The 24,865-nt window shown below is 39.9% G+C and overlaps 1 protein-coding gene across 1 annotated transcript in view; it reads left to right on the top strand.

Moving 5' to 3' along the window:
* The window catches only part of PPARGC1A (peroxisome proliferator-activated receptor gamma, coactivator 1 alpha), a 63,825-nt gene extending 39,190 nt beyond the window's left edge, over positions 1-24,635 (top strand). The window contains exons 6-13 of the mRNA XM_010576853.1: positions 2,196-2,241; positions 2,350-2,423; positions 10,200-11,112; positions 11,684-11,788; positions 11,925-12,045; positions 20,857-20,978; positions 21,333-21,484; positions 24,417-24,635. Of these exons, the coding sequence (XP_010575155.1) occupies positions 2,196-2,241; positions 2,350-2,423; positions 10,200-11,112; positions 11,684-11,788; positions 11,925-12,045; positions 20,857-20,978; positions 21,333-21,484; positions 24,417-24,520 (1,637 nt within the window). The 3' untranslated portion in view covers positions 24,521-24,635. The remainder of the gene's footprint in view (positions 1-2,195; positions 2,242-2,349; positions 2,424-10,199; positions 11,113-11,683; positions 11,789-11,924; positions 12,046-20,856; positions 20,979-21,332; positions 21,485-24,416) is intronic.
* Positions 24,636-24,865: the final 230 nt, after the last annotated feature.

The raw sequence follows: 24,865 nt of genomic DNA, 5'->3' as shown, positions 1-24,865 counted from the left end.
GACGTTTGCAGACTTGCAGTCATTTGTTCATACATTTAATCAAAAGTACAAGAAAATTGACTCCTTCTGTTTTAAAAAATAGTCAGGGTCTGATATTTTCTTTCAAAGTTAAGGAAAGCTCACAAAGGATAAGTCAAATGGTATTTTCCTTTAGGGTTACTGTTGCAAACATATTGCAAACCCACGGGAATGTCCACAAACCTATTCATGCCAAAGATCATCTGTGGTTTTGCATTGAAATTTGCCCATGAGGAAACTTAGTTCTTTTGAACCTTAATGTTTTCAATTTACAGGGACAAGCAACTTCATGCGAACCCTTTTTAATAAGAAAAAAAACATACCACAGTAGACCTTGCAACTCTAATAGGCAGGCACCATGGAAAATGATAGTGTCTTGGTAAAATATTTACACTATCCATAGCTGTATGTGAGGATGAATCCTTTGCAGGAATACTGTTTGGTCAAGCCCTTGCCTAGCAATAAGAAAACTGATGGGTGTTTTGGTATGTGAATTTCTCAGTGGGAGAGCTCAGTGATACCTGCCTAAAATGAATACAGATGAGTGTGAGATAACACCTTGGTTCTGTGTCCATCTCTGGCAGATTTTCACTGTGCCTTAGTGCTTCAGAATTTTATATCTATATTCTGATGTGGGACTATTCTGTGGGACTAATGAGAGCTAGAATGAAACCTTTTAGAGGCTTAAATAGCTCTTACGCATTCAACTTCCTTAGAAAGCCTAAATTGGGTAAGAATATGAGATTTTTATCCTCTAATAAAAAGTGGAAGCCTTTGTATAAAACTTTATTCCAGAGCCTCACTGTAAGGTCTGTTTTTTTAAGCCAGTTTTACCTCTAGGTAGCCACTGGCAAACATTAGTATCCCTAGTTGTATATAAAATACACACAAAGATGTGTCAGGTTACATTCAGTCTTACCGCACCTGGTTTTATGCACAAATCAGCTGCAGTGCTGGATCAGGCAACTAACTTTTTGAGGTGCATCTCCTCACTCCAGTGGTGACTTCTGAGGAAGGTGAACCCGAGGTGAACACCTGAGCTTCCATTTCTAGCTTTCATATAGGGAGGAGGAGAAACAATATGCAGCTCTTGAGAATTGAGTTAATTTTAAAAAAAATGTAATATTACTTCAGAATGCTCTGGAGCTTATAAAAGTAATCAATTTGCATATAAAATCCTTTAATGTTGATGGGAGCTCCAAGCTTGGAGTGAATACGAAATACGCAGTAGTGACACTCTGGACAAAAGATCTGCAGTGCAGGAGTGTTCAAGGGGAACATTTTGTCTTAAGTAATTAATCTGCAGAAGAGATCCCCTGCTGTTGTTCTTGGTACAATGCTCTCTGTGTTTAAACATCAATCCAACTTCTGAGAAGTAAAATTTTCAAGTAATACTATTTAAAATTTTAAAATATTTTACTGGCAATTAAAGGAATCTTAGTTGTATTACAGTATCCTAGTTCTTGGCTTGCTTTGGGAAAATACAAGTTTGCAAGAATAAAAGCTACAAATACTTGTATTTTTATAGCTAGAGCTTTGGTTTTTGTGTATGTTGGGATTGTAGTGCTGAGAGCTTCAACCCCATTTTTAACCATCTGTGACTATGTCCGTGGCTTGTCATAGTTTGCAGGATAATTTGCAGAAATTTGGACTATAACTGGTTGGACTCTGGCCTTACAGAAACAACCTATTCTCAGTGCTATATATAAAATTGTATATTGTAGAAGTAAAATTAACTGAATATTCATAACGTTCTGTTACTTTGTAGTTATTCTGCTGCTCCTGTTTCCAAATAAAACGTGAACTGTAGTCTAAATTAACAGTAAGAGGAATAACATTTTCAAAGTGTATCCTGTAGAGTTCGTCATTGATTTTTAACATGTACCATTCTTCTTCAGAAAGGTTCTTGGCATTTGGGTTGTGTACTGTATTTCAGAGGTACAGTAATTGATGTAAATCACTGTGGAAATTTAGGTGCCCTTTTGGTACCAGTAATAAGGTATCAGGATGAGCCTCCTTATTTATCTATCTAAGATACACTGAAATGGCTGTTGAACTATCAGAGCTCAGCCCTAACTGACTAACATGGGATTCCAGCACCAAAATAAAAAGAAATCTTTTTAGTATACATTATGGTGTGTTTAAATATCCCATAATCATTTTCTTTTTCCCTTTAGCCAAACCAACAAGTTTATCACTTCCATTGACGCCCGAGTCACCAAAGTAAGTACTAAAAAGTGCAAACATTTATGAAAGGGAGGGGGGTTCAATAGATTTTGGCTACAGCAACTCCATTTCAGCTTGTTTTTATAAATGTGCCCTGTCTTCCAGTGATCCCAAGGGTTCCCCATTTGAGAACAAGACTATTGAACAAACCTTAAGTGTGGAACTCTCTGGAACTGCAGGTGAGAAATGGGGAGTGCTGGCTCTTCCTTTAAGCATGGCTCGTGTGTGTGTTTGTTCATTTTAATATACCACATGTACACCAAGATCTCACAGAGGTCTCCAGTAGTTTAACTTCAGTGCAGTTTAGCATTGAGTTTTTATCCAGTTACCTGAGAAAGAATGTGTTTGAAAATATGGCTCCAAACCTACACAAGAGAGCATAATTTCTGGGAAAATATGAATGAAACCATTTATCTGTTATACTTCCCCATTTCCCCATAGATTTGTGTACTGCTGAGCATCATCTTTCAAAGACAAACCCCACAGCACAGTGTAATAGATGTTACAGATGGAAAAGTTATGTCATCCAGTCTGTCTCCAGGCCGGTCTAGGGCTGTACGTGACTGCATGTTTCAGTGCTTTGTCAATTCTAGATTAATATGTCACAAATAACAGCTTTCTCCTCTACCACTGACAAACTGTTCCATAGCTTAGAGGTAATTTTTTTAAATTGGTATTCATTTTACATTCTTGCTTTCTCTTTTATTTCTTCCATTAGCACACTTCACACAACCTGCCTTTATCCTCCTCCTCCTTTCAGATCCCTGGCGTTTGTACCTTTTGAAGATTTGTGGATTTTTTATCATGTGCTGGTTTAGTTCATGCACCACCCAGTGCACTCATTTAATTCATCTGCTCTTCTTTCTGCTAAAGTCAATTCCTTCAGATTCAGATCTGTTTTATTGCTTTCCTCTGAACTCTGTTTTGCCTCTGTTATTCTGAATTGTCCAGAACTGAGTACAAGAGCACATGTTGAGCTCCACCTGAGCTATTGCCAAGACTGTTTTCCTTCTCAGTTGTGTAATAGTGAAAAACAAGAGATATACTTGTCATGTGTTTCTCTCAGGATAACAGTGGATTGTAAATTATGTGATCTCTAGCGTTTTGGGGGGCATTGTGAAATTTGTCTTCAGGTACCATAAATCAGCTTGCCCCTAAATTCAGTGGCAGCTTTACATGAGAGCAGGCCCAAGCACTAGATTTATGTATGTACTTTGGGCTTTCACCTCCCTACAACAATCATTTCACTTTTTCAGAAAATTCTTCATTAGTTCAGCATTAAAACATGCACACTTTCCTCTGCCATGTCCTGAAAACCTGCAGTCTTAATCATTCCTCTGGTGACAAAATGCACCTTCTTTTTGCAAAACCAACACAAACACAGCAAAATTCACTGTGTGTAGCAGGATAATCCCCTTCAGTGCCTGTAGGCCTGAAACATGGAGAAGCCTCTTTTATCATTACTGGAGAGCAAACCTGCATGAGGGTGCCCATTTGTAAGCACGCTGGTGAGTCAGTGCTTAGCACTGCCAACTGAAAGGGGCAGATGAGGTGACTACAGCAGAGTGGTACAAGCAGCTGTTGAAATCATGAAGGGAGCAGTGTTCTCCCCCAGCCAGAAAGTCAGCAGCCTGCTCTTGCCATCAGCTGACTAGACAGAAACTGGGAGTCAGTCTGAGCCCTGGATTGTCCTCTAGTATTGCCTCCATAATGGCAACGGGAATGGTCTTGGTATTACCAAATTCATCCTGCTCCATCAGCTGTGCACAGAGGAGGAAACAAAACAGCTCTGTAGTTGTCTTAGACAATAAAACCAGGAGAACTAGCACATCAAAAATGCATCAGAAGCTGTGAAACAGCACAACTGGATGAATATATGAACAGGAACGTTGTACTATGAAAACATGACCTTTTTTCCCTCTGGAAGTAAATAGAGTCTAGCTAGAAAGTAAACTGATGATAATCAGGAAGAATAAGAGTTGATGGAGCATGTGTGGCCAGGGAGTTGGGGCAGTGTTACCAAGCTGCATACATGATGGTGGCTCTTGGACTTCATGTTGCACTTGCTCTGGTCTTCAGAATGCATGGTGAGGAGATTTCAGGAGATTGCATTTCATTGCTTGGTAGCTGTATTATTCTCTGCCTTCACATACACTAGACTTTGTTTTTGTATTCATATATGTATATAAATCTATAAAAAGGTGAGTGGTTGTGCATGTCTTACTTTTTAACTCATTTGTATTGCAGTAGTGTTTTGTGTCATGAGTCTGCTTGTGCTGGAAGCAGACAAGTACGTAACAGAAACAACCTCGAGTACTGAAGAACTTACCGTGTGTGTGAGTAAATCATGACAGAATTGGGACCCACTTCAGTAAAAAAAAAAAAACAAACCAAAAAAAGGGGGAAAAAATAGTGGCAGTAGTGATTAATAATACCTTGGAGTTCTTTAGTGAGACCCTGGCAACTCCAAATTATATCCAGATAACCGCATTGCTCATTGTCCTTATATAGGGCAGCTTGCACTGTACAAGCACTATTTATTATAATTTAAATAGGAGTTGCCTTGATCTTACTGCCGAATTGAAAAGACCATTAGCAGTGCTGCTCGCACTATCGAAGCACGAAGTATTTTAATATAAATAGCAGCTCCCTTGATCTCTCTGCTGAAACAACATTGGTTCCCTCACTGATGAATTAACTATAGACTAGAAAAATAAAATAAAAGCATTTCCCACACGAGCCATCAATCTTCGTCACACGCACATTTTGGATTCATGTATCTAAAGTCAAACTGAAACTGTTCTCTTCCCAATGCTGTATCTTGCTTTACAATGGATTTGTTAGTAGTTGTGAATGTAACTTTGTCCTCCCCAAAACTGTCAAAACATTGATTTGTAAAATTACAAGGAGCAAATATTTTTTAAAGTATTTTCAAGCCACACATAATAATTCTTTGAATGCATGTTAAGTAAGTGGCCTATGATAGAGGAATAAGTCCATTGCTATCTAAAATCCCGACTCCTGCAGCTGATTTCATGTACTATTCTAAGGAAAATGGACAAGAACATCATGATGTGGAGGGAGTCCTAGGTGATGGTAATGTAGTGGGTGAAATTTCTGTGTAAGGCAATTCTGAGTAGAAGGCTTGCAAGATGTCCTTCTCCCTTTGCTTCCACAGCTAGCTGCATTGCCAACACCTTGCTAAGAGGCCATGGGCTTGAACCTCGCTAATGTCTTCCAGGAACATGGGACGTTTCTGTGTCACTGGAAGACCTCTTTCCTCTTTGTTTCCAGTCAGGTTGAGGGGGCACCTGCAGGCACAGGAACTAGGAGGATGACTTACCCTCTGGAAGTGACTGTGTTTTCCTTGGTGATCGAGGGCTCCTCAATGATCGTCTTAGACTTTCTGCTGAGCTTCTAAATGCCAGAAGTTAGGTGGCATGGCTCCTAAATGTTTCAAATTCAGCTCTCTCTGTTCTCTCAGAGTCTTTTTAAAGCTCAACTCATCATGTAAGTGCATGAAGTGAGTTTACATGCTTAAGGCTCAATCAGTAACTGGAGGGCTATTTCCACCCTCTGATCTACAACAGGTGACTTGGTGAAAAGTCTCTCATTTGCACACAGATCCCTGTAATTTACCTGAGCATAAAACTCCTCACCGGTCTGTCTTGGGTGCAAAATTTGATTTCTCCAAAAAGACGACAGAAAAGGCTATATGAACGCCATCAGCTTGAATAATGATTTGGAATTCATGAGCATCCTTGAGGATACTTATACCCTGCCCACCTTTAGATCTGTGTTACCTCTTAGTTGTCAGAACAAATACTTAAAATCTATCATATAAGAACTTGTTTGACCTCAGAATGATTTCCAATAAAATGAGATGTGAGATGCAGAGAGTTCTCCAGAGGGAATAAAATCTAGTAAATTATTTGATATTTTCAGGCGTCTGTGTTTATTCTCTGCAGCACTGACAACAGGATTAAACTGAATACTCAACAAGCATGTAGTTTTTTATAACATGATGGCTATTTAATTTTATTATATTTTCCTGGCTTCTGCAATCTTGTGCCACACAAAAGCTCTTCTGATTCTTTTACTGAATTGAGCTGTTATCTTGTGTTCAGTGTTTTAAGTGGCCTTAAATAATGTTTCCCTTGACAATCCATTTTCAAACTTGAAAGTTATAAAAGAATTCATTTTCAATGCTTCTCAAAAGCCCAGTGCACATGTAGAAGGGTTCTAGGGCTGCGTTCCCCAAAAGACACTAACTCACAGCCCCCTCAAAGCACAACAAATGTCATCAAACATTTGAATGCTAACAGTTACAGTAGAGTTTTAGAAGGATCGGTGTCTATGTAAAACAGCATTGCAAATCATCCTAAAAAGTCAAGATGTCACATTTTATGCAAAGGCACTCCCCTAACTTCTGCTTATCAACCTAGCTGAGCTAAATGAGTTACTAAGGGGTTTTGTAGTGGAGTTTTGGAATGTATCAAAAGTAGTTTCACTCTCCCAGAGACTTTCTTGAAAGAAGTTGCTCAGCCAAGGTGGCAGAGTCGGCACACATGCAAACACCTTTTGTTGCACAGACAAGGGGAGGACAGTGCCGCTTTGGCAGCAGTGCTGGCAAATTGATGTACGCTATTTTCAAGCACAAGATCACCAAGTGAGTTCATAGTATATAGACAGAGCAAGGCAAAGTGCAAACGTACCATTTACCGAAGCCATTCAATTAAAGAAAAGTCCCTACAAAGAAAGTGGTTTTATAGCATGTCATGAAAAAATACTTGCCTTTTACTTTAAAAAGAAAAAAGACTGTTTAAGGGGGATGATTGTAGAGTATGTACCACTTCTAACAGATTTGCTGTGCAGAAGTACATAAGTGTGAGTGATGTAGAGGTACTTGTTTATTATAGAGCACATTTCAATGCAGTAATCATAAATATTGCTAAGGTTGTGCTCTGTTGAAATATGACCTACATACTCTTGATTGTTTGTGTTACGTGATTTGTCTGACACCCATTACATTCTGGGTAATGGCAGCCATTTGTTGCTGTGCACAGCAGGCTCTTTTGACAAAAGAAAATAGGCAGCAATAAAAAAGCTATAGTCTGAATTACATTCTGCACAGCGCTGCACTGCTGAGAGTTTGTGCAAGTGTGTTAACAATGCTCTGAACTGCCTCTTGTCAGCCTTCAGCCCATAATGGCCATCTGTCCTTCCATAAATCTGTCAAAACCTGCTAAGTTCAAGAGAGAGCACAGAATATACCTTGTACTGTCAACGCTAAAATGTACACATTGGCGGAGAAATCGGCGCGTATGAAGTAATCCAATGGTTATAGAATATTGTAACACTGGTGATGTGGGATCATGGCCCTTGGTGAAGATTACCAGGGATTAGTGTGAAGATGAGCAAGTGTGCAGCCAACTGGTTTTTGCAAAGTTCACAGTTTGGAGAATGGTTGTGGTCCACACTGAAGCTGGACTCCGTAGCGGTGACATGAATTCAAAACTTCGCTCCCTCCTCCATCCCCCGATGGAGGTTTGTTCAAAACTTAAATGAACATTTTGCAACTTCTGTCTGTTGCTACTTGCCTGTGCACTTCCTGCTTCTGCTGAAAACCAGGAAAAAAGCCAAAATACCACGAGGAAGCCCTTTCTTAGGCTGTCCCCAGCACAGTTCTGCCAGCAAGAGAAGTGCCAGTAAATTTAGCTCAGTCTGTACTTTTGCGAGGGATTTTTTGGTAGGGTTTTTTTTTTGCTCTCCTCTAAAGATTGTTGGACTTCTTGTCGGGCTTCTGGAAATCGTGCTCTGTGTTTAGCTTGCTTCCTGCAGGGGCTAGCTTTAAAGAAGTGGAAATGGAAACAATATTTTATTTTGAATATTGGATTATCTCTGGGCTTTCTTTGCATGAAATTCTTACATATGCATGTTCGTTGTGGAGTGATTATATTTCTGCTTCATTCTTTCTTTAAAACTACATCCAAAAAATCAGTAACTGACCCCAGAGCTTCTCATGGGCTGTATAATTTCATGAGTAAAAGTGACAGTTTAAATTTTCTATCTAGAAAACAGTCTTTGCTCACTCAAATCTTTGTTGAATCTGAGCCTGAAGTTTTAATCTGGAAATTATTACTGCAGAATTTTGAAGAGGACTGATCTCTTCATTTTACCAAAAATTAATTTGGCAGTCAAATATATTTGTTAGCGAGGAGGTGAATAAAGTGTGAAATACACACTGCTGCCTCAAGTGAATTTTCAGGAAGGAAGAAAAAATTGAGGACTCAAATTAAAGGAAATAGTTTTATAGTGATGGCTTTGCAGAAAACTTTTTCACTGTTAAATTCAAATTTGAGGTAACTAGAGTTGTAGGTGTCATTATCTTTGCCTCAGTTTCCCTGACTTTTGTGCCATTAGGCAAAGGCTTCACATAGCCACGGGTAGCTCATAACCATTTTTTCCAAATGTTCAGACAAAATCAAGCTTCTCTCTCACATCAAGTATTCATGCCTTGGTACTCCTATCTTCTTTTTTTCTGGAACAAATTCATTGCAGCTAATGCAATGGGACTCCCAGTCTCCATTTATGCTCCTTAGGGAGCACTATGCATTGATGGACGCTTTTCCTTCTTTACAGCAAAACACTATAAAACATGTTCCATTTGCATTGATCTGCTGAGCTGTGTTGCATGGTTAAAAATACAAAACAAAACTCTAGCCATGCTTGAAATACACATTTCCTGTAAGTGTGTCTGCCCTCTCTTTTCACTCTTGCTAAGGAAGTAATGGAAAGGTCTGTTTGGGCTAGAAGAAGAGATAGTCTGGATTATCTAGGAGAACTGCCTAATCTCGGTCTAATTTGTTTAATTTTAAGCATATATACTTCTAAATTACATTAGAGTCACTTGGACGGAAGCAAATTTTTCAAACATAACATACTAAGTACCCTCCTGAAGAGTAATTATTTCCTGAACAGTGGCTGCAGTTTGCTGTTAACTCTGCCCTGGTGTCCTGGATTATCCTTTTGTAAAGTCTGAAAAAATCCTATCATTTCTACAGAAAATATTGAGAGTTATATTCTACCCTTATAAAAATAATTGGAAGATGCTGCTTCGGTTGCCAGCTTTTACTGGAATGGGCTGTAGTCCTTCCTGCAATTTTGTCTCACCATAGTGATATAATCTATTACAGTTATGTGAACAATCCTGGTAGTTAGTGGTATCTTTAGTCTTTAAATACTTATCTGTTTCATTTCGACTCCCTACTTCATGACTCTCACTAATATTTAGTTCTAAATGCAATGGTTCATTACAGTTGCAGTTGTCCTGTAGTTCACTTGGGTTTCAGTTGCAGAACCACATTTCAGGAAAAATGTATTAGTTATGCTTACAAGAATGTATTATACATACATTAGCAATGGTTTACTAAGTTAATGAACTGTGGAGACAAAGAGTCATTGCAGTTAAGTTGTAGACTTGCTGTACTTCCTTGCATTCAAGTTCTGCGTCCCAGCGAGGTTCCTTTTGTAGCACTCATTTATTTTTCTCGGGCTTGCTTGTATTCAGGTTTTTGTCTGCTAATTTCTTTAGGTTTTTGACTTTTGTTATATCAAAATCTGTTTGATTTTTAACAAAAAAGTCTTTTGGTTTTTATCTCTTGATCTTTTCTATCAAAATCTACAGAGAGAGAGGCAGATGTCATGGAGGAAGGGGAGGGGCAGAAATGATGCTGAAGATTAATGGTGATGCATTAATACTGTTGCTGTTGTTGTTACCAGACCTTTGGTGTCTCACACTCTAAATACTCTTTTTCCCACTATTAGCAGTGTTAAATTAAAGTGACATAGAGTGCGTGTTTCTTTGTATCTGCTTTAAAGAAGCATGTGAGCCACCTTTATAAACATTGTATGTGTGCTTAAAAATATTCTGTTCCTCCTTTTTTTCCCCTTAGGCCTAACTCCACCTACAACCCCTCCTCATAAAGCCAACCAGGATAATCCTTTCAGGACTTCACCTAAGCCGAAGTCATCATGCAAGACTGTTGTACCACCTTCAAAAAAGCCCCGCTATAGTGAGTCTTCAGGTTCTCAAGGAAATAACCCAATCAAGAAGGGTCCAGAACAGTCTGAGCTGTATGCACAGCTTAGCAAGACTACAGTACTGTCCAGTGGACATGAGGAGAGAAAGACAAAACGGCCCAGTTTGCGGCTGTTTGGTGACCATGACTACTGTCAATCTGTGAATTCAAAATCGGAAATACACATTAAAATATCCCAGGAACTTCAGGACTCCAGCCAACTAGAATTTAAGGATTCTTCACCTGGGTGGCAGTGTCAGATTTGTTCTTCTTTAGAACAAGACCAGTATTTCAAGAAAGAGACTTTACAGACAAGTAAGCAGGGATCCCACAGTAATAACAGAAAACAGCTCCAAGACCAGGAAATTCGGGCTGAACTGAATAAGCATTTTGGTCACCCCAGCCAAGCTGTTTTTGATGAAGAAGCAGATAAGACCAGAGAACTAAGGGACAGTGATTACAGTAATGAACAGTTCTCCAAACTACCTATGTTTATAAATTCAGGACTAGCAATGGATGGTCTCTTTGATGACAGTGAAGATGAAAGTGATAAACTATGCTACCCTTGGGATGGGACACAAGCCTATTCATTATTTGATATATCACCTTCTTGCTCTTCTTTTAACTCTCCATGCAGAGATTCAGTGTCTCCACCCAAATCCTTATTTTCTCAAAGATCCCAAAGGACACGCTCTAGATCAAGGTCCTTTCCTCAACGCAGGTCTTGTTCCCGTTCTCCATATTCCCGATCGAGATCAAGGTCGCCCTGTAGTAGATCCTCTTCAAGGTACGGTACAGCAAATTCATGTATCATCATCATAGTTAATAAGAAGGAGAACAACAAGACCATAAAGGAACTTAAAGGAAAGAAAGAAAAAAAACAAGAAATAACTCAATCCAGTGCAACTCATTCTGTTGCTCGTGAGCTGATTAACTCTGAAGGTTACAGGGTTGCTACAGAAACACTTGTGCCATTATCCTTTAAATTTGCCAAGTTTACACTTTCTGAGTGGAGACAGTCAGGTCAGCAGCAGAGCAATTGGTGAGAGTTGTACACAACTAACCTTTCCCATTATCTGCGAGCTGCCTGGTGCCAATCTAGCTGCAGTCCCTATCAGATGAAGTTGACAGTGGCTGACTCTCTGCTCTGTGTTAGCCTCAATAAGGAACATTACAGAAAGGGGGGGGGGGGGGGGGCAAAAATCACTTGAGGCCCCTTAGTTGACTAGGAGATCTCGAACTGTCACTGGAAAATCTCACTGGTAGCTTAGAAGAAATTGTAAGTTCGGTGAAGAGGTAGAAAATGGTGTCAATAGATTCAAACTGAATGACAGAGGAGAATGTGTTTCTTCCTGCAGATCTTGTTGCTATTATGAGTCCAGCCACTGTAGACACCGAGCATACAGAAGTTCTCCCTTACGTGCAAGATCGCGATCCAGATCACCGTACAGTCGCAGACCCAGGTACTGCGTTTTGCCTGCATTTGGTTTGCTTTGCAGGTGGTTCTCAAGAGATAATGAAGCATTCCAGAAATTGTATTACTAATTTTACATTCACAAATGCAGGTGCTTGATTTAATGACTAAGTTATGTTTCCTAGATATGACAGCTATGAGGAATATCAGCATGAAAGGCTGAAGAGGGAAGAATACCGCAAAGAGTATGAAAAACGGGAATCTGAAAGGGCCAAACAAAGGGAGAGACAGAGGCAGAAAGCAATTGTAAGCACTCTGAAGATAACTTTCATTTTGAAATAGATTTCTCTTTCTTTTCATAGATTTCTAAAGCTAGAACTCAGACTTTATTTTCTTTCTTTTTCATAAAAGAAAAAACAAAATACAAAAATCTGCTTACGTGTATTTCTTAGTATTTCAGGTTTTAGGCAAATATGTGTTTTCATAATAATTTGTACTCGGATGTCACAATACTAATTTTTTCAGGTTCTATAAATTTCAACTCTCCAAGTTTTTCACACTCAACAGATGCAAAGGGCTTACTAGAAAAAGGTTTCATCCCAGACAACAGACAATTAAAAGTGAACCAGCCTATTTCTGAAACAGATCTATCAGTTAACCTGCATTTTATACCATATATCACCTACCAGAGTGCCAGTAATCAATGACTATTATATTTCTGGATTTTTACATAAGCAATATAAGGAGTCAGCTTACAAACCGATCACTGGACTTTCATGGTAGCTGTAATTGTCTATACTGAGGGTGCAGATAACAGAATAAAAAACTGGAATCCGAAAACATGAGTTTAAATGTTTTTTTCTCTGTCTAAGACTCGGTTAATTTTTAAGTTATTTTTAGCAAAATAAATAGTCTGAAGACACGATGCAATTTAAAAATGTCACTTAACGCTGGCCCTTTCATAATGAATATATATTATTTAATTATTTTGTTCATCAATGTTCTGTGTGAAACAACTGAAATACCTGAGGCGAAGGAAATACCCACGTGGGGATGAGCGGTCTCTTGGCTGTTGTAGCAGTAGGACAGAAGAATGGATGTTAAATGGACAGGTGGCTTTTGCCCCTTTTTAGTTCCCCGTTGGCAACTGCGTGATGGTTTTGATAAATTAAATTGGGAGCTGCAGTAAATCTGGACTCCTCTTGTAGTTGCTAAGCCCATTTGGTGGCTTACCTTAACATTTTCCGCTTGGTTTTCTGGGTCCTGCTCTTTCTGTTCAGTTGTACCTTCACTGCTGTTCTGGCTGTGCTCTGGCTCTTGCATGAACAGGTGCAGACTGGGATACTTCATGTTCTTTTCCAGATTTACCCGTAGTGCTCTGTCCAGGCCTCACCAAAATGAACAGTTCTTTTTTCCACTGCCTTTAGTGGACTTTGTAGTAAAAGGTGATTTGTCACACACTTGGCAGCATTTCTCCTAATACTTACACCTACAGAGTGTGTAGAGATTGACAGAGGCTGGTGTAGTCTACAGCGACGAGAAGTTCTGGGAGGGAATAGACCTTTTTATTTTCTGATTTTTGTCTATGCTACTGTTGTTCTTAGTGAGCTTCATCAAATCATTTCACTTTTGTCCGCTTCAGGTGCCCTAGCTACAAAGTGTGGGTGATAGGTGTATTTTGTAAAGCATGAGATTTAGAGCTGTAACATGCTCTGCTGTGCTGGTCTGAAACTCAGTGCAGGCAATGGAATGATTTTGCTTGGATTCAGACAGGGCTATACAACTTAACAATTTAAGTCAATTGTTGCAGTTAGTTTTAAAATAGCTGGCTTCCATCTGCTTAGAGATGAACACTACCTTACAGCAATCATAACTTACACAGGCTGTTCTCTCTTAGATCTAACACAAAGTAGAGATTCAAGTAGACCTCTGTCATGGGTGTATCTTGCTACTTCTCAATTATTGTATCTTACCAGTATAAATAAACATGAATCCTGCAGAGGAGGTAGAAAATTTGATTTAGTTTAAAACAAACAAATAATTGGCAAGTAGCTAAACAAGAGAAAAGGAAAAAGGAAAGAAAAGAAACTTTAAAAGCTCCAGATATGCTGCATCGTAACTTCCTGTGTTAAAAATTTTAAACGTTTCAAAACCAAGGTTGAATTTATTTTCTTTCTAAAGTGAGCATTGTCATGATGATTAACTTCATTAATGAAATTATTTATTAATAAACATAAATAAATCAAAACTAAAAAATAAATATCAATAAACAGAACATGGCAAAAGCTTAAAATTCAGTCACCTGTGTAAGAGTTGCAGGAGATATAGATGAAATCCTATTCACTCCTTTATCCAAAGTCTATCAGCACTCTTACTTTAAAAATCTGTATTCAGTCATGCCAGTTTATTCCCTGTGCAAATAAGTAGGGGTTAGGGGACAGCAGAGAAAGGGAAGCCCTGATCCCATGAAGTCAGTGATAAAATCTGATTAGTTCTAGCATTCTCTGCTCCTTTTCTTACTCCTTTTGGCTTATGGGTCTCTTCTGTGTTACTCTCTTCTTTCTTGAGGAACTCAACTCCACTCATCTATGGTTCAGCCACAAGAATGTCCTCTCTCCTTCCTTGAACTCTTTCTACAGTCCCATAAATTTAGATTTCTTTCCTCTCTGCATTGAGGAATTTTTTATTTTCTTTCTAGCCCATTCTCATGCTGCCAGAATTGACTCATGGCCACATACCATCAGACACTCTTAAAAGAATGGCCTGAAGATTGGGCAGTACTAATGCCTCAGGTGTTACACAGGGCAGGTGGCTTTTCTTCATGAGAAGCACCATGCTATGATCTCAGGAGTTAGTTGTAGAAAGGATGCATAGTAGAAAGGGAACAGAAGTTATGACTGAGCTAAAAGCCATCAGGTATTATTGGTTCAATGTCTAGAATTAGTCTCCATGTGGCAAAAGTGGGAAACCTAGGAAAAAGAAATGAGAAAAAAATTCACATATTTTAGTCTGTCAAAACCATATGTGAAGCAATGCCCTGTGATTGTGCAGGCAGCTTGTATTTTGGCAGACCTGAAGGCATATTGGCAGAATGCTGAGGGGGCTTGTTTTAGAAGCATGTGGTGGAGGCGTGTTTAAATGGCTGCCCCTTCAGTCTTGCACACAACATCTCTGCTGCAGTAGCTTCACATCAGCTAGAAGCCTGGGCTAGCGTTTCCCTGTATGGATTCCCGAATAGCTATCTAGACTTACAGCTCTATACAAGTGGCTTGGCTTTAAAAGGTACTGTGATATTCTTCTCCTCTTCCTTTTCTTCTTTTCCCCTCTCCAGTTACTGGAGATTCAGTGCCTTTTTTGTGGATTGGGGTCTTAATTATGAGCAGTCATGCTTGAAAAATACGGGCTGAGCCCACAAGATATTTTCCAGTTAGAGACTAAGAAAAACATTTTTGTCATTCATTCATTCATTCCTTTATTTATTTATACTTTTGATTGTGATGCCTTTGCTAACAGAGCAAACGTTAGCATAGTTTAATTTTATTTTGACTTGATTTATTTCACTGGGTCCCCATTTTGTTTTAGAATGGGTCCTCATTGAACATAAGGATGGTCTGCCACCAAGACTTACTTAACTTTATACAGTTAACCAGATCATACTGGAGACGCATTCGTCATGAAACTTGAGGAGCAACTGCAGGACAGGACAGTCTGCTTAGGGCTTTGTAGAACCTGGGATACAACCCCTAACCAAAGCAGAGCACAGTGATTTGCCAAGAAGACTGAGGACCCTTTTTTTATTCTGATACACCCCAGGAAATTTCTGAGTTATGTGGGCTTTTACTCCAGCAGCTCATTAGACCATGCGACAAATACTTTCCAAGGCATGGCGTCAGAAGTACAGTTAGCACATTTCAGTTCTGGAGTCACCAGTTCATGGTTCCCCATTGACATGGTGCACCAGGGCTGGGAGGTTAAACTGTCTGCTGAGCAGCCTGGTGTGCTGGATGTCTGCTACTCTGCCACTCTGGCCACGATACTGACTTATGGTCACATCCTCCCTGTAGCTCATTTACTGTGTGCGCTGGCTGCTGCCAGGAGGTATAACAAAATCAGCTTTTATACCTGAGTAGAAAATTACTATTAACATTACTACTTTTCATTTCTAAGTGCTGACAGCCTCCATGAGACAAGTATCAAGAGTCCCTGTCCCAGAGAGCTTATAGACGTAAGAAGATAAATGCACTGTGAGGCCACTGCAGCGGAAAGAAACACATGGTTTCAAAGAAAATAAATTGCTCTACAACAGGAAGGCAGGAGAAAGGTGGTTTCATAAATGAATGCTTGGCTTCTCTAAAGTCTAAAACCAGAGTCAGCCTATAATGGAATGCATTTCCACTAATGAAGGATCCAATGTACATTGTATATTTAGTTTGGACTTTTTTGTCGTTGCTCATCTTGATGGCCTTGATCCCAGGCACTCTAACTTTGCTGTATGAGTTGCTGAGAACGTATCAAATGGATTACCTAAATCTTGAGGTTTACTGGTCCATCATTATTTTTCTAGCAGTCACCATGGAGTGTGGCTGAACTGTTTCAGTCCTCAGTTAGCCACACAGCAGCACTTGACAATTTTATCGAATGTTCTTTCTTTTTTTCCCAGTTTTCATGATTCTTTCTTTTGCCATTTATACTCGCCCACAGGTCATAATTCTTCTTCTTTAATACAGAATCTAAAGAAATTTTTTCTCTTTATTATTACATCAGAATCTTAAGCTTTAATGGCTTTTTCCATCCGTAGCATTTCTGGTTTTTTAAACTCTGTCCAACCATTCCCATTGCACTTTCAAAATGGTATTTGGCATCCAGCTCTAAGGATAAAAGTCTTCATGACTTTCTACTGGAAGAGAAGTCCCTCGGCATGGAAGGCAACACAGGCACGGGGCTTGCATCCAGCCAGCTGCCTGTGCTGGAGGAAGCAGCAGAGCCTTTGACAAGCCCATGGCAGACCCCAGCTTTAAAATGCCCCTGGATTTCTTCTCTCAGCTTCACATAGAGCATTACCTGGCTCTTGGAGAACTAGCTATGCACCACAGATGAGCAGACAAAAAGGAGTAGGGAAAACGGGGACAGCAGCACTATGCGGTGTTATCTCTGGAGTGGCTGCCTTGAGTTCCCACAGACCCTGCTTAGGACCACCACAGGCAGGCAAAGCAAGCAAGTGTTGGGTGAAGAAGCCTAGTACAAAAAAACATGCGAAAACTAAGACATCTAATGTTCTGCGTTTTAGTTCCTTGTGAAAGAAAGGATTAAGAATGAGGAAGGGAAAACAAAGTTTTGGAGGAAGCCTTTGCAAGACAAAAGGATTCTTAGCATCAGTGAATGTTTTGTAGGATGAGCGGTCCCATTATTGACCCTTAGATGTGTAAGGTATATCCTCGTCCAGTTTTTTCAAGTTTTGGCATTCTAATGCTTTAGTATTTTCATTTGGGACTTGAAATACTGCTTTTCAGTCTGAGATTTTCTGCCACATCTGCCTCTTCAAATGATTTTACTGCAAGGAAGAAAGAGCAAGATTATGAGGAAGGACCTTTAGATAAACCAAAAGAATACAGACATGTTGGGCCTGAGGGAGTTGGCTGGACTCTTCTTTCTTCCTTTTTTTACCTGGCAAAGCAATGAACTACACTTAAAGCTTATGATGCAAAATAAATCACCTGCACTTTTGGGAGAGAAATATGAACACTCTCCTCCAGAGTTTCCTGCATGTTCCCTCTGCCCACGTTAAATTGAAAACAAAAGCTTTTCTCTGCCATTCTTTAGGTTTCCAAGTCATATATCGTGTCCTCTAACAAGTGCAATAAAAAGCATACTTAATATGTACATATGGACTTATGCATGCAACTTATTATAAAATAAAGGTCTTTAACATTTAGAGGTATGTTGTAATCTTGTTAGGCTTGTATAGCTCTTATTATTAATGGGAATAAAAGGCAGGTGTCTCTGCGAATACAAATACATTCTTCATAGTTGCTTTAAATAAACCAAAATTAACCAAGGCAAAGACAATGCTGTATGAATTCTGTGCTCTCCAGTATTGTGTACCATCATGGCACTCTGCTTAAGAAAAATACTTGAACACATCTCCTCATGTGTGCACACTGGAGGACATATGGTGCATTTCAGCTTTAAATTTGAATTTCCTTAATTTTGCAGGTTTAACTTATTCCCTTAATGATAGTTTAACAGGCTTTTTTTTTAATTGTTCAGTTTTGTTTTATTACAGTTGTCTTAAAGGGATATTAGAGATATAAAGGTTATTAGAGGGATAGAAGAAGGAAAAATTGTTCAGGCATGCACACAGACTTATGGAAGAGAGTACAATAGTTATTTCCATCACACTGTAATATAACAATATCCATGTCAGTGAGTGAAACATTATGTTTTTTCAGTCGAGATGTATTATCTCAGCTGAAGTATATTAGACAGTCTGCTATGTTATGTTCTGCTCCATCTGGTCAGTCATTTAGGTTCAATAGCAAGTATCAGTGGAATTGTTTCTTATCAAGTGTTTCAGTGCGGTTAAATCCTTGATTTGGTAAAACAGTCTGAAAAAGTAATTACTGTGCATATGCAGATTTTCCTGGTTTTGAAGTTTATGGCACCCAACCATACTGAAAGTAAGCAGAATTAGAATGGGGAAAATGGAAGAAATGCACATTTCTGTGGCTTGCTCTCTACAGCCCCTCATTCGCAGAAACCCTACCCAAACTCTTCTGTCGAGGGTCGGGGCTCTGGACTGGGACACAGTAGAGACAGAGATAAAAAGCAGCTGCTATCTGTAAAGTAGCCCTCTTCCCTAAATTTATGGCTACCCGTGAGCACACTTGTCCTTCTTCTAGCCATGCTAGCTTCTCCGACCTGCACTGCTATGGCAGAGAACAAGGACAGCTTTTGGAGCACGCACTTTGGAATGCCTAACATTTAAAAATGAAAGTGTCTGTCCCAGCAGGGTTATAGAGGACTACTAAGGCAGTCACCTTGGTTCCTTATATAATTAAAAGAGGCAGTAGTTTCAAGCATCTAAATGAGATACTTACCTGATCCCATTGATTAAGGAGAGCATATACATACTTTGGTAGAGCAACCAGGGACTCCGCTGGGCTGACTGGGGAGCTATAAAGGACCCAGGTGGTTCCAATGGTCACTTCTTGTGCCATACCTTAGTGGGTAGGGCGTTTGGGTAGGAGTGTTTGATTCTTGGATGTCTGTTTTCTGGAGCTTTGAAGTCACTTTCATTTCTCAGGAGCTTAGATTAACTGGATCTGAGCCCCTGAGATTTGTGAGGCCAGGAAAAGAGTCAGCGAAAATAGTTGACTGAATGTGCTAGTGAGAAGGAGTTTCTGTTAGAAGGCAGATATATTGGTTTCAGCTTCCTGCTGCAGGAATTGTTTATTTATTTTGCATTAAACGATTCCTGGGACCAGAGTGCTCTCCTGGGAACAGGGAGCCAAGATTTTGGGCCCCCATAGCTAAGAGTTCTGATGGTCCCTTTCTCTCAAATGAGTGCTCAAACAAGTAAAGAAGAGGCATCAGGATCATTTCTGTTTCTACATGTGTTTTGGTCTGATCTCAATCCCGTTGTCCGCGGTCCAAGAATGACTAGTGCCTTACGCCTCTGTGGGGACTCATGGAAAAGATAAAATTTCATGCTATATCTGAATTGTAACACTGCAAGCTACCTGTCTCTTCAGGCTAGGATGTTTCTGAGCAGGAATGCAAGGCTATATTTAGGTCCCTAGAGCCTTTTGCATTGCACACTTGAGGTGCCATTAGCCTTTAGGCACCTCCAGGTTACGATAGTCATGAATTCTCAGCAGTCAGTATAGCTCCTTCGGCATTCGGCACCTAAATTCTGTGCAAGTCTCAGGTGCCAAAGCTGATGGTTTAAACTGACATTGCTCCACTGACTGACAGAGTTACACCAGCTGAGAATGTGGTGTTGGTGGTTCGATTTATGGGACAAATGTGCGAGTGTGTAAGCAATGAGCAGGAGGGCCAGTAGTGCCAGGGTTCTTCAGGCCAGAGGCAATGTGAGACAGGAAGGCTGAGCACCCAAGCCGTGTGTAGCTGGTGCTTCTTTGCCCTGATTACCTTAAGGTCAGTGTTTTGAAGATATCTTTTTGCCTTTTGCTTTGCTTGCAGCTCGCTAAATGTCTCTACCCTCAGTAAAGTGTTCATCCAAAAATTCATAAAGTGACTCTCACAGGGTTTCCTAGTCCTTCTGTCATTCTGCTGAGCATTTTCTCTCAGGAAGGAAGGATATGACCATGACTCGATTGTTTTAAAAGTATCTTTGATGCTTTGCTCCAAGTGTCAAAGGAATATGCAAATGACACCCTAGCCTGTAAAAATCAAGGACTTCAGTCAGGTTTTTTTTCTGCAGAAACCAAAAGGTAATGGTGACTACACGATATATTTTATTGTCCTGCCTTCCCCCCAGAAATACTCATTTTAATAAAAGTCATCTTCTGGATGCCTAACAGTTTTCCCTCTAGTTTAAGGTATGGATTATAGTGGAACAGCTGATTGCAGGATGAATCAGCTATTGAGTCATCTGAGTTTATAATGTTATGTTTGTAATACATTCCGTTCTGTCTATGGTACATTTATGCAATTATTGTGTTACTTTATACTACTCCACAACTAAGACGGATCTTGCCCAGTATTGTTAGATGGCAAGAGAAAGGGAGCTCCTGGTTTGGAAGAGTTTACAGTCTTGGAGGGCAAGTGGTAGAAAGGGTGGAAAGAAAGAAGGTGCAGTAGGATACAAAGGGAGCTGTCTGTCATTGTATAGCAAAACAGTGACAGCAAGCAGTGAAACCCTCCAGGAGCACACCACCTGATAAATGTAGTGTCATTTAAATACCTCAGATGCTTTCCAGGAGAGAACTATTTCACTTACTAGAAAGATGCAGTAGGTCTTCCACAAGAGGCTATTACTATAATTACACATCCTCTGCACATCCATGTGTGTGTATTTGCATGCATGTATGTATGGGCTCATCTCTATTACACATTTGTTAAAAATATGCCTTCCCTGTTGCTGTTTCTCAACAGGAAGAACGTCGTGTGATTTATCTGGGTAAAATCAGACCTGACACAACCCGAACAGAACTGAGGGACCGGTTTGAAGTTTTTGGTGAAATTGAGGAGTGCACAGTAAATTTGCGGGATGATGGGTAAGAACTTTTGAGATTACTTCTTGTTTGGGAGCTGCCATATGTAAAAAATTATGGCAGTAAGATTACTGGTATGGGAGTTACCAATGTAAGTGCTATGACAGATGACATGCCGAGTTCAAAACCTTATTTATTTTCTTTCATCCTTATTTATTAATCTTGCTAGTTGAGATTTCCTGTCCCAGAAATAAGTATTTAGCTGCATGACAGGACAATCATGCTGATAAATGGATGCAGTACTTCTGGCATTTCCACTGCTGGATCTCCTGCAAGTTCTTGCTTTCAGGAAGGGGTTACACTAATGTGTGTTAAGTCTTTTCAGCTTTTGTTCACAACTGTATTTTTCAATTGCAGAGACAGCTATGGTTTCATCACCTACCGCTATACTTGTGACGCCTTTGCTGCTCTTGAAAATGGATACACTTTACGCAGGTCAAATGAACCTGACTTTGAGCTGTACTTCTGTGGACGCAAGCAATTTTACAAGTCTAACTATGCAGACCTAGGTAGGTTTTTTGCTCTATGTGAGTTAAAGTACGTAACTGAAACCTTGTAACTCTGGAGAATTTAAGGTTAGCTTCTTTTTTGTTTGCTGCTTATATTATTTAAATGATTGGGGGGGTTAAAGGAAGTGGTTTTCACTTGCTGCAAGAAGTTTAAAAGTCTGCTAATCTGAGCTCTAATCTGAGCTGGCTTCTTTCAGATATTTCAGACTGTGAAAATTCTTTTAAAGCCCATTTTCATCATTATCAAAAATAAGTGCTCAATATTCAATAATACATTTCCATATCAAAATGATAGCACCACAGAAACCTCCTGCACGCTTTACTATTCATTGCTATGCTATGACTGCTTGGTTCTAATACCTGATTTATTTATATGAGTGATAAACAGAGAACAAAACCCCCGAAAATTCATTATGATTTACTTTGCCATGGGTTGTGCTATAGATGGGTAGAACTTGCCAGAGACACTCCTTAAACACAGTTCATAGTTTCTCAGGTTTGAAAGCTAGAAGGGCTTGTGACCAAATCTGACCCTTAGGATAGCAAAGGCCACAGATCTCAACTGGTCATTCTCAAATCATGTGTAAGCATCTATGTATGAAGGTGTCTCCTTGCAGGGATTTCCAGTCATGATGTAGGAGGCTCCAGCCTGTGGAGAGCTTAGCAAATCTCTTGGTGTTTGCTGTTCCACTGATGTGGGGCAGTATGCGTACCAGTCTCCAGACCCCAGTATGCTGTGATAACTCCAGTCCCAAGTGTGCATACTCACTGTGGTAACACATCTGGGTCTCTCGTAGTCCCTTCTGGGAACAAATGTATGCTTCTGTCATATGCTGTGGGTCAGGGTGTGATGCTTCACCTTGAAAGTATGTTTGGAGATGTTCAAAGTCTTACAGCAGGAATACTGATGTAAAGTATATGCATAAAGAGACCATGCAGATTACCAAAACATCCTCTGCAATATTATAATATATTGTAAACTCACCTCTTATTTAATTACCTTTTAAAATGTAAAGTATTCATTAAATATTAAACCTTTCTTAATACCTGTATAAATAGACTAAAGGTATGGGGGATACTCTGTTCTGAATAACATAGCAAGGGACATTTTGCTGTTGAATCTATATTAATCAGATATTGTGGTTTTTTATGAATAAATGACCACAGTCATTAAAATCTCTCATAATGGTGTAACACAGTGCTAATGAAATCTTGTATGTGCTGCCCTCAGCTTTGTACAATGCAAGAAGTGAATACAGATATATTTTCTCTAACCAATTGATGTCTTTTCAGAATAAATGATAAAGATGATACGTATTGTTCACAATGAATATGCTATAATTCACTTCAGTGGCTAAACAGATAATGTAAAGCTAAGAAAAGGCAATTGACTGCTGAAGAGATATAGGGTTGATGTTGAAAATATGAAAGGTAGTAAGGCATTTGTTGAAATGTAGGCTGATAAAAACAGTAAAAACAGATTGAAGTCTTGACTTGATTTGACTTATCTTCAGCAGTGGAAGCCAGGGTCGTCTCTGTATCTCAGAAAATCTGGGGTTTAAAATAAGTTGTCTGAAGGGAACCCTCTTGAACATTATTCATCACTGGGAGTATTCCCTGGCAGGTCTCTCCATACTGAGTGGGATTCCCAGAGTATCTGTGAGCAGAGTATTTTCACTTTGTCCTGCTGACAGCTTGAGCTTCTGTACTTCAGACTGCATTCCCTGTATTTTGCAGAGTATCTGATAGAGCTACATAAAGAAATGGCAGGATGAACTTTAAAATTCATGAGCTGGTACAAGGACAGGGAGAATTAATCAGCCTTGGGTTGAGTACAGAAGAAAGAAAACACTTGAAAATAGTAGTCAGAAGTTTAACACCTCTCCTCTGTGAGAAGATATTGTCTTAACAGAACCTGTAATGAACATTTAATGCACAGTGCATTAGTGGTAGATGCGAAGTTCTGATTAATTCAACACAAGAAATGGCAAGAAAAGGGCACTCTCGTAAAGGAGCTGGGACACAGGAACTGGGGAGAGTCAGTGTTAAGCAGGGATGACTCCAAAAGGAAATTCAGTGCTTGCAGCCATGTCAAGAATTGCTGTACTGGAGCTGTATGGCCGCAAACGTACAATCCCTCCTCTGCGCTAGGAGCAGACTGACGTCTCTGTCTGAGCAACTAGCAAAGCTGGAGCAGGTATCACAGGTCACAGGAACTGGACTATTATTGCTGCTATGACTTATCATGTATGCTGCAAAAAGCTGAGGAGCCCACCTGAGATTGCTTGTACGGCAGTGCAGAGGCCCTGCCCTGAATTGCTCTCACTCTAAACAAGCAAACACCCAAAAAATCAGAGTGGAAGCAAAAACAGAGATCCAGGGAAGTGTAGTGACCTGTACAAGACCCTGAGGGAAGGCAGGCAGAGGCAGCAGTGTCCATAGTGTGCTGCCTGCAGGCTGCCCTGGCTTTCTGCATAAGCATCCCCTATTACGCTTCTCAGGAGAAGTAAGTCTTGGATATTGTGTGTTGCAAAACAACAGTTGCAAAACAATGGTGGAGTTTTGGGTAAAGCATCTGTTAAGATCTTATTTGGACTGCTTTGAGACCTATACATAGCAGTGTGTCGGTGCTCAACTCCTTGGAGAAACTGTTTTGAGTTTACCTCCTCTATATGTACATGCAATTTATGCTTCTCCGCCACTGCTGCTGATGTGTACTGCTTTTGTTAAGTCCTGCTTCTTACCAGAAGTCTCTGTCCATACCGAAAGCTTCTCTGATGACAGTTGCTGGGCTTTTATCATCCCATAAAGTTGTTGTTGTAAGTGGATTGTTTCTGCAGTGCCTTGTTTTTACCGTTGTACAGAGAAAATAATATAAGTACTCTCTAGTGGTTCTTGCCTCTTATCTAAACTTACTTCCTTTGGGTTTCAGATTCAAACTCAGATGATTTTGATCCTGCCTCCACTAAAAGCAAGTATGACTCCATGGATTTTGATAGTTTACTCAAAGAGGCACAGCGGAGCCTGCGTAGGTAACATGCATCGCACCTGAGGAAAATGGAGGGATGGCGAATACCTCACGGACATCACGTCCTTCAATAATGGACAATTAAAAAGTCATACTTAGGAATTGCTCCTACTTTACACTCTCTGTTGAAAACCATGGTTTACATGAACACAGCTGCTCGATGAGTGGAGAGGCAGGATGGCTGTCCAGTAAGCACACACGTGTCCATGGGTGTCAGCTTTGCTTTCGCGGGTGATCGGTGGCGGGGGAGCCGGGCATTCCTCGCGAGTCCGATGCAAACCACGAGACATGGCAGCAGTTCCACAGAGATACACGTACAATGATGAACTGCAAAATCTGTACATACTGCATTT

The sequence above is a fragment of the Haliaeetus leucocephalus genome, unplaced genomic scaffold (assembly GCF_000737465.1).
Source record: "Haliaeetus leucocephalus isolate CR32 unplaced genomic scaffold, Haliaeetus_leucocephalus-4.0 Scaffold545, whole genome shotgun sequence".
Classification (NCBI taxonomy): Eukaryota; Metazoa; Chordata; class Aves; order Accipitriformes; family Accipitridae; genus Haliaeetus; species Haliaeetus leucocephalus.
This window is presented reverse-complemented; position numbering and strand designations above follow the sequence as displayed.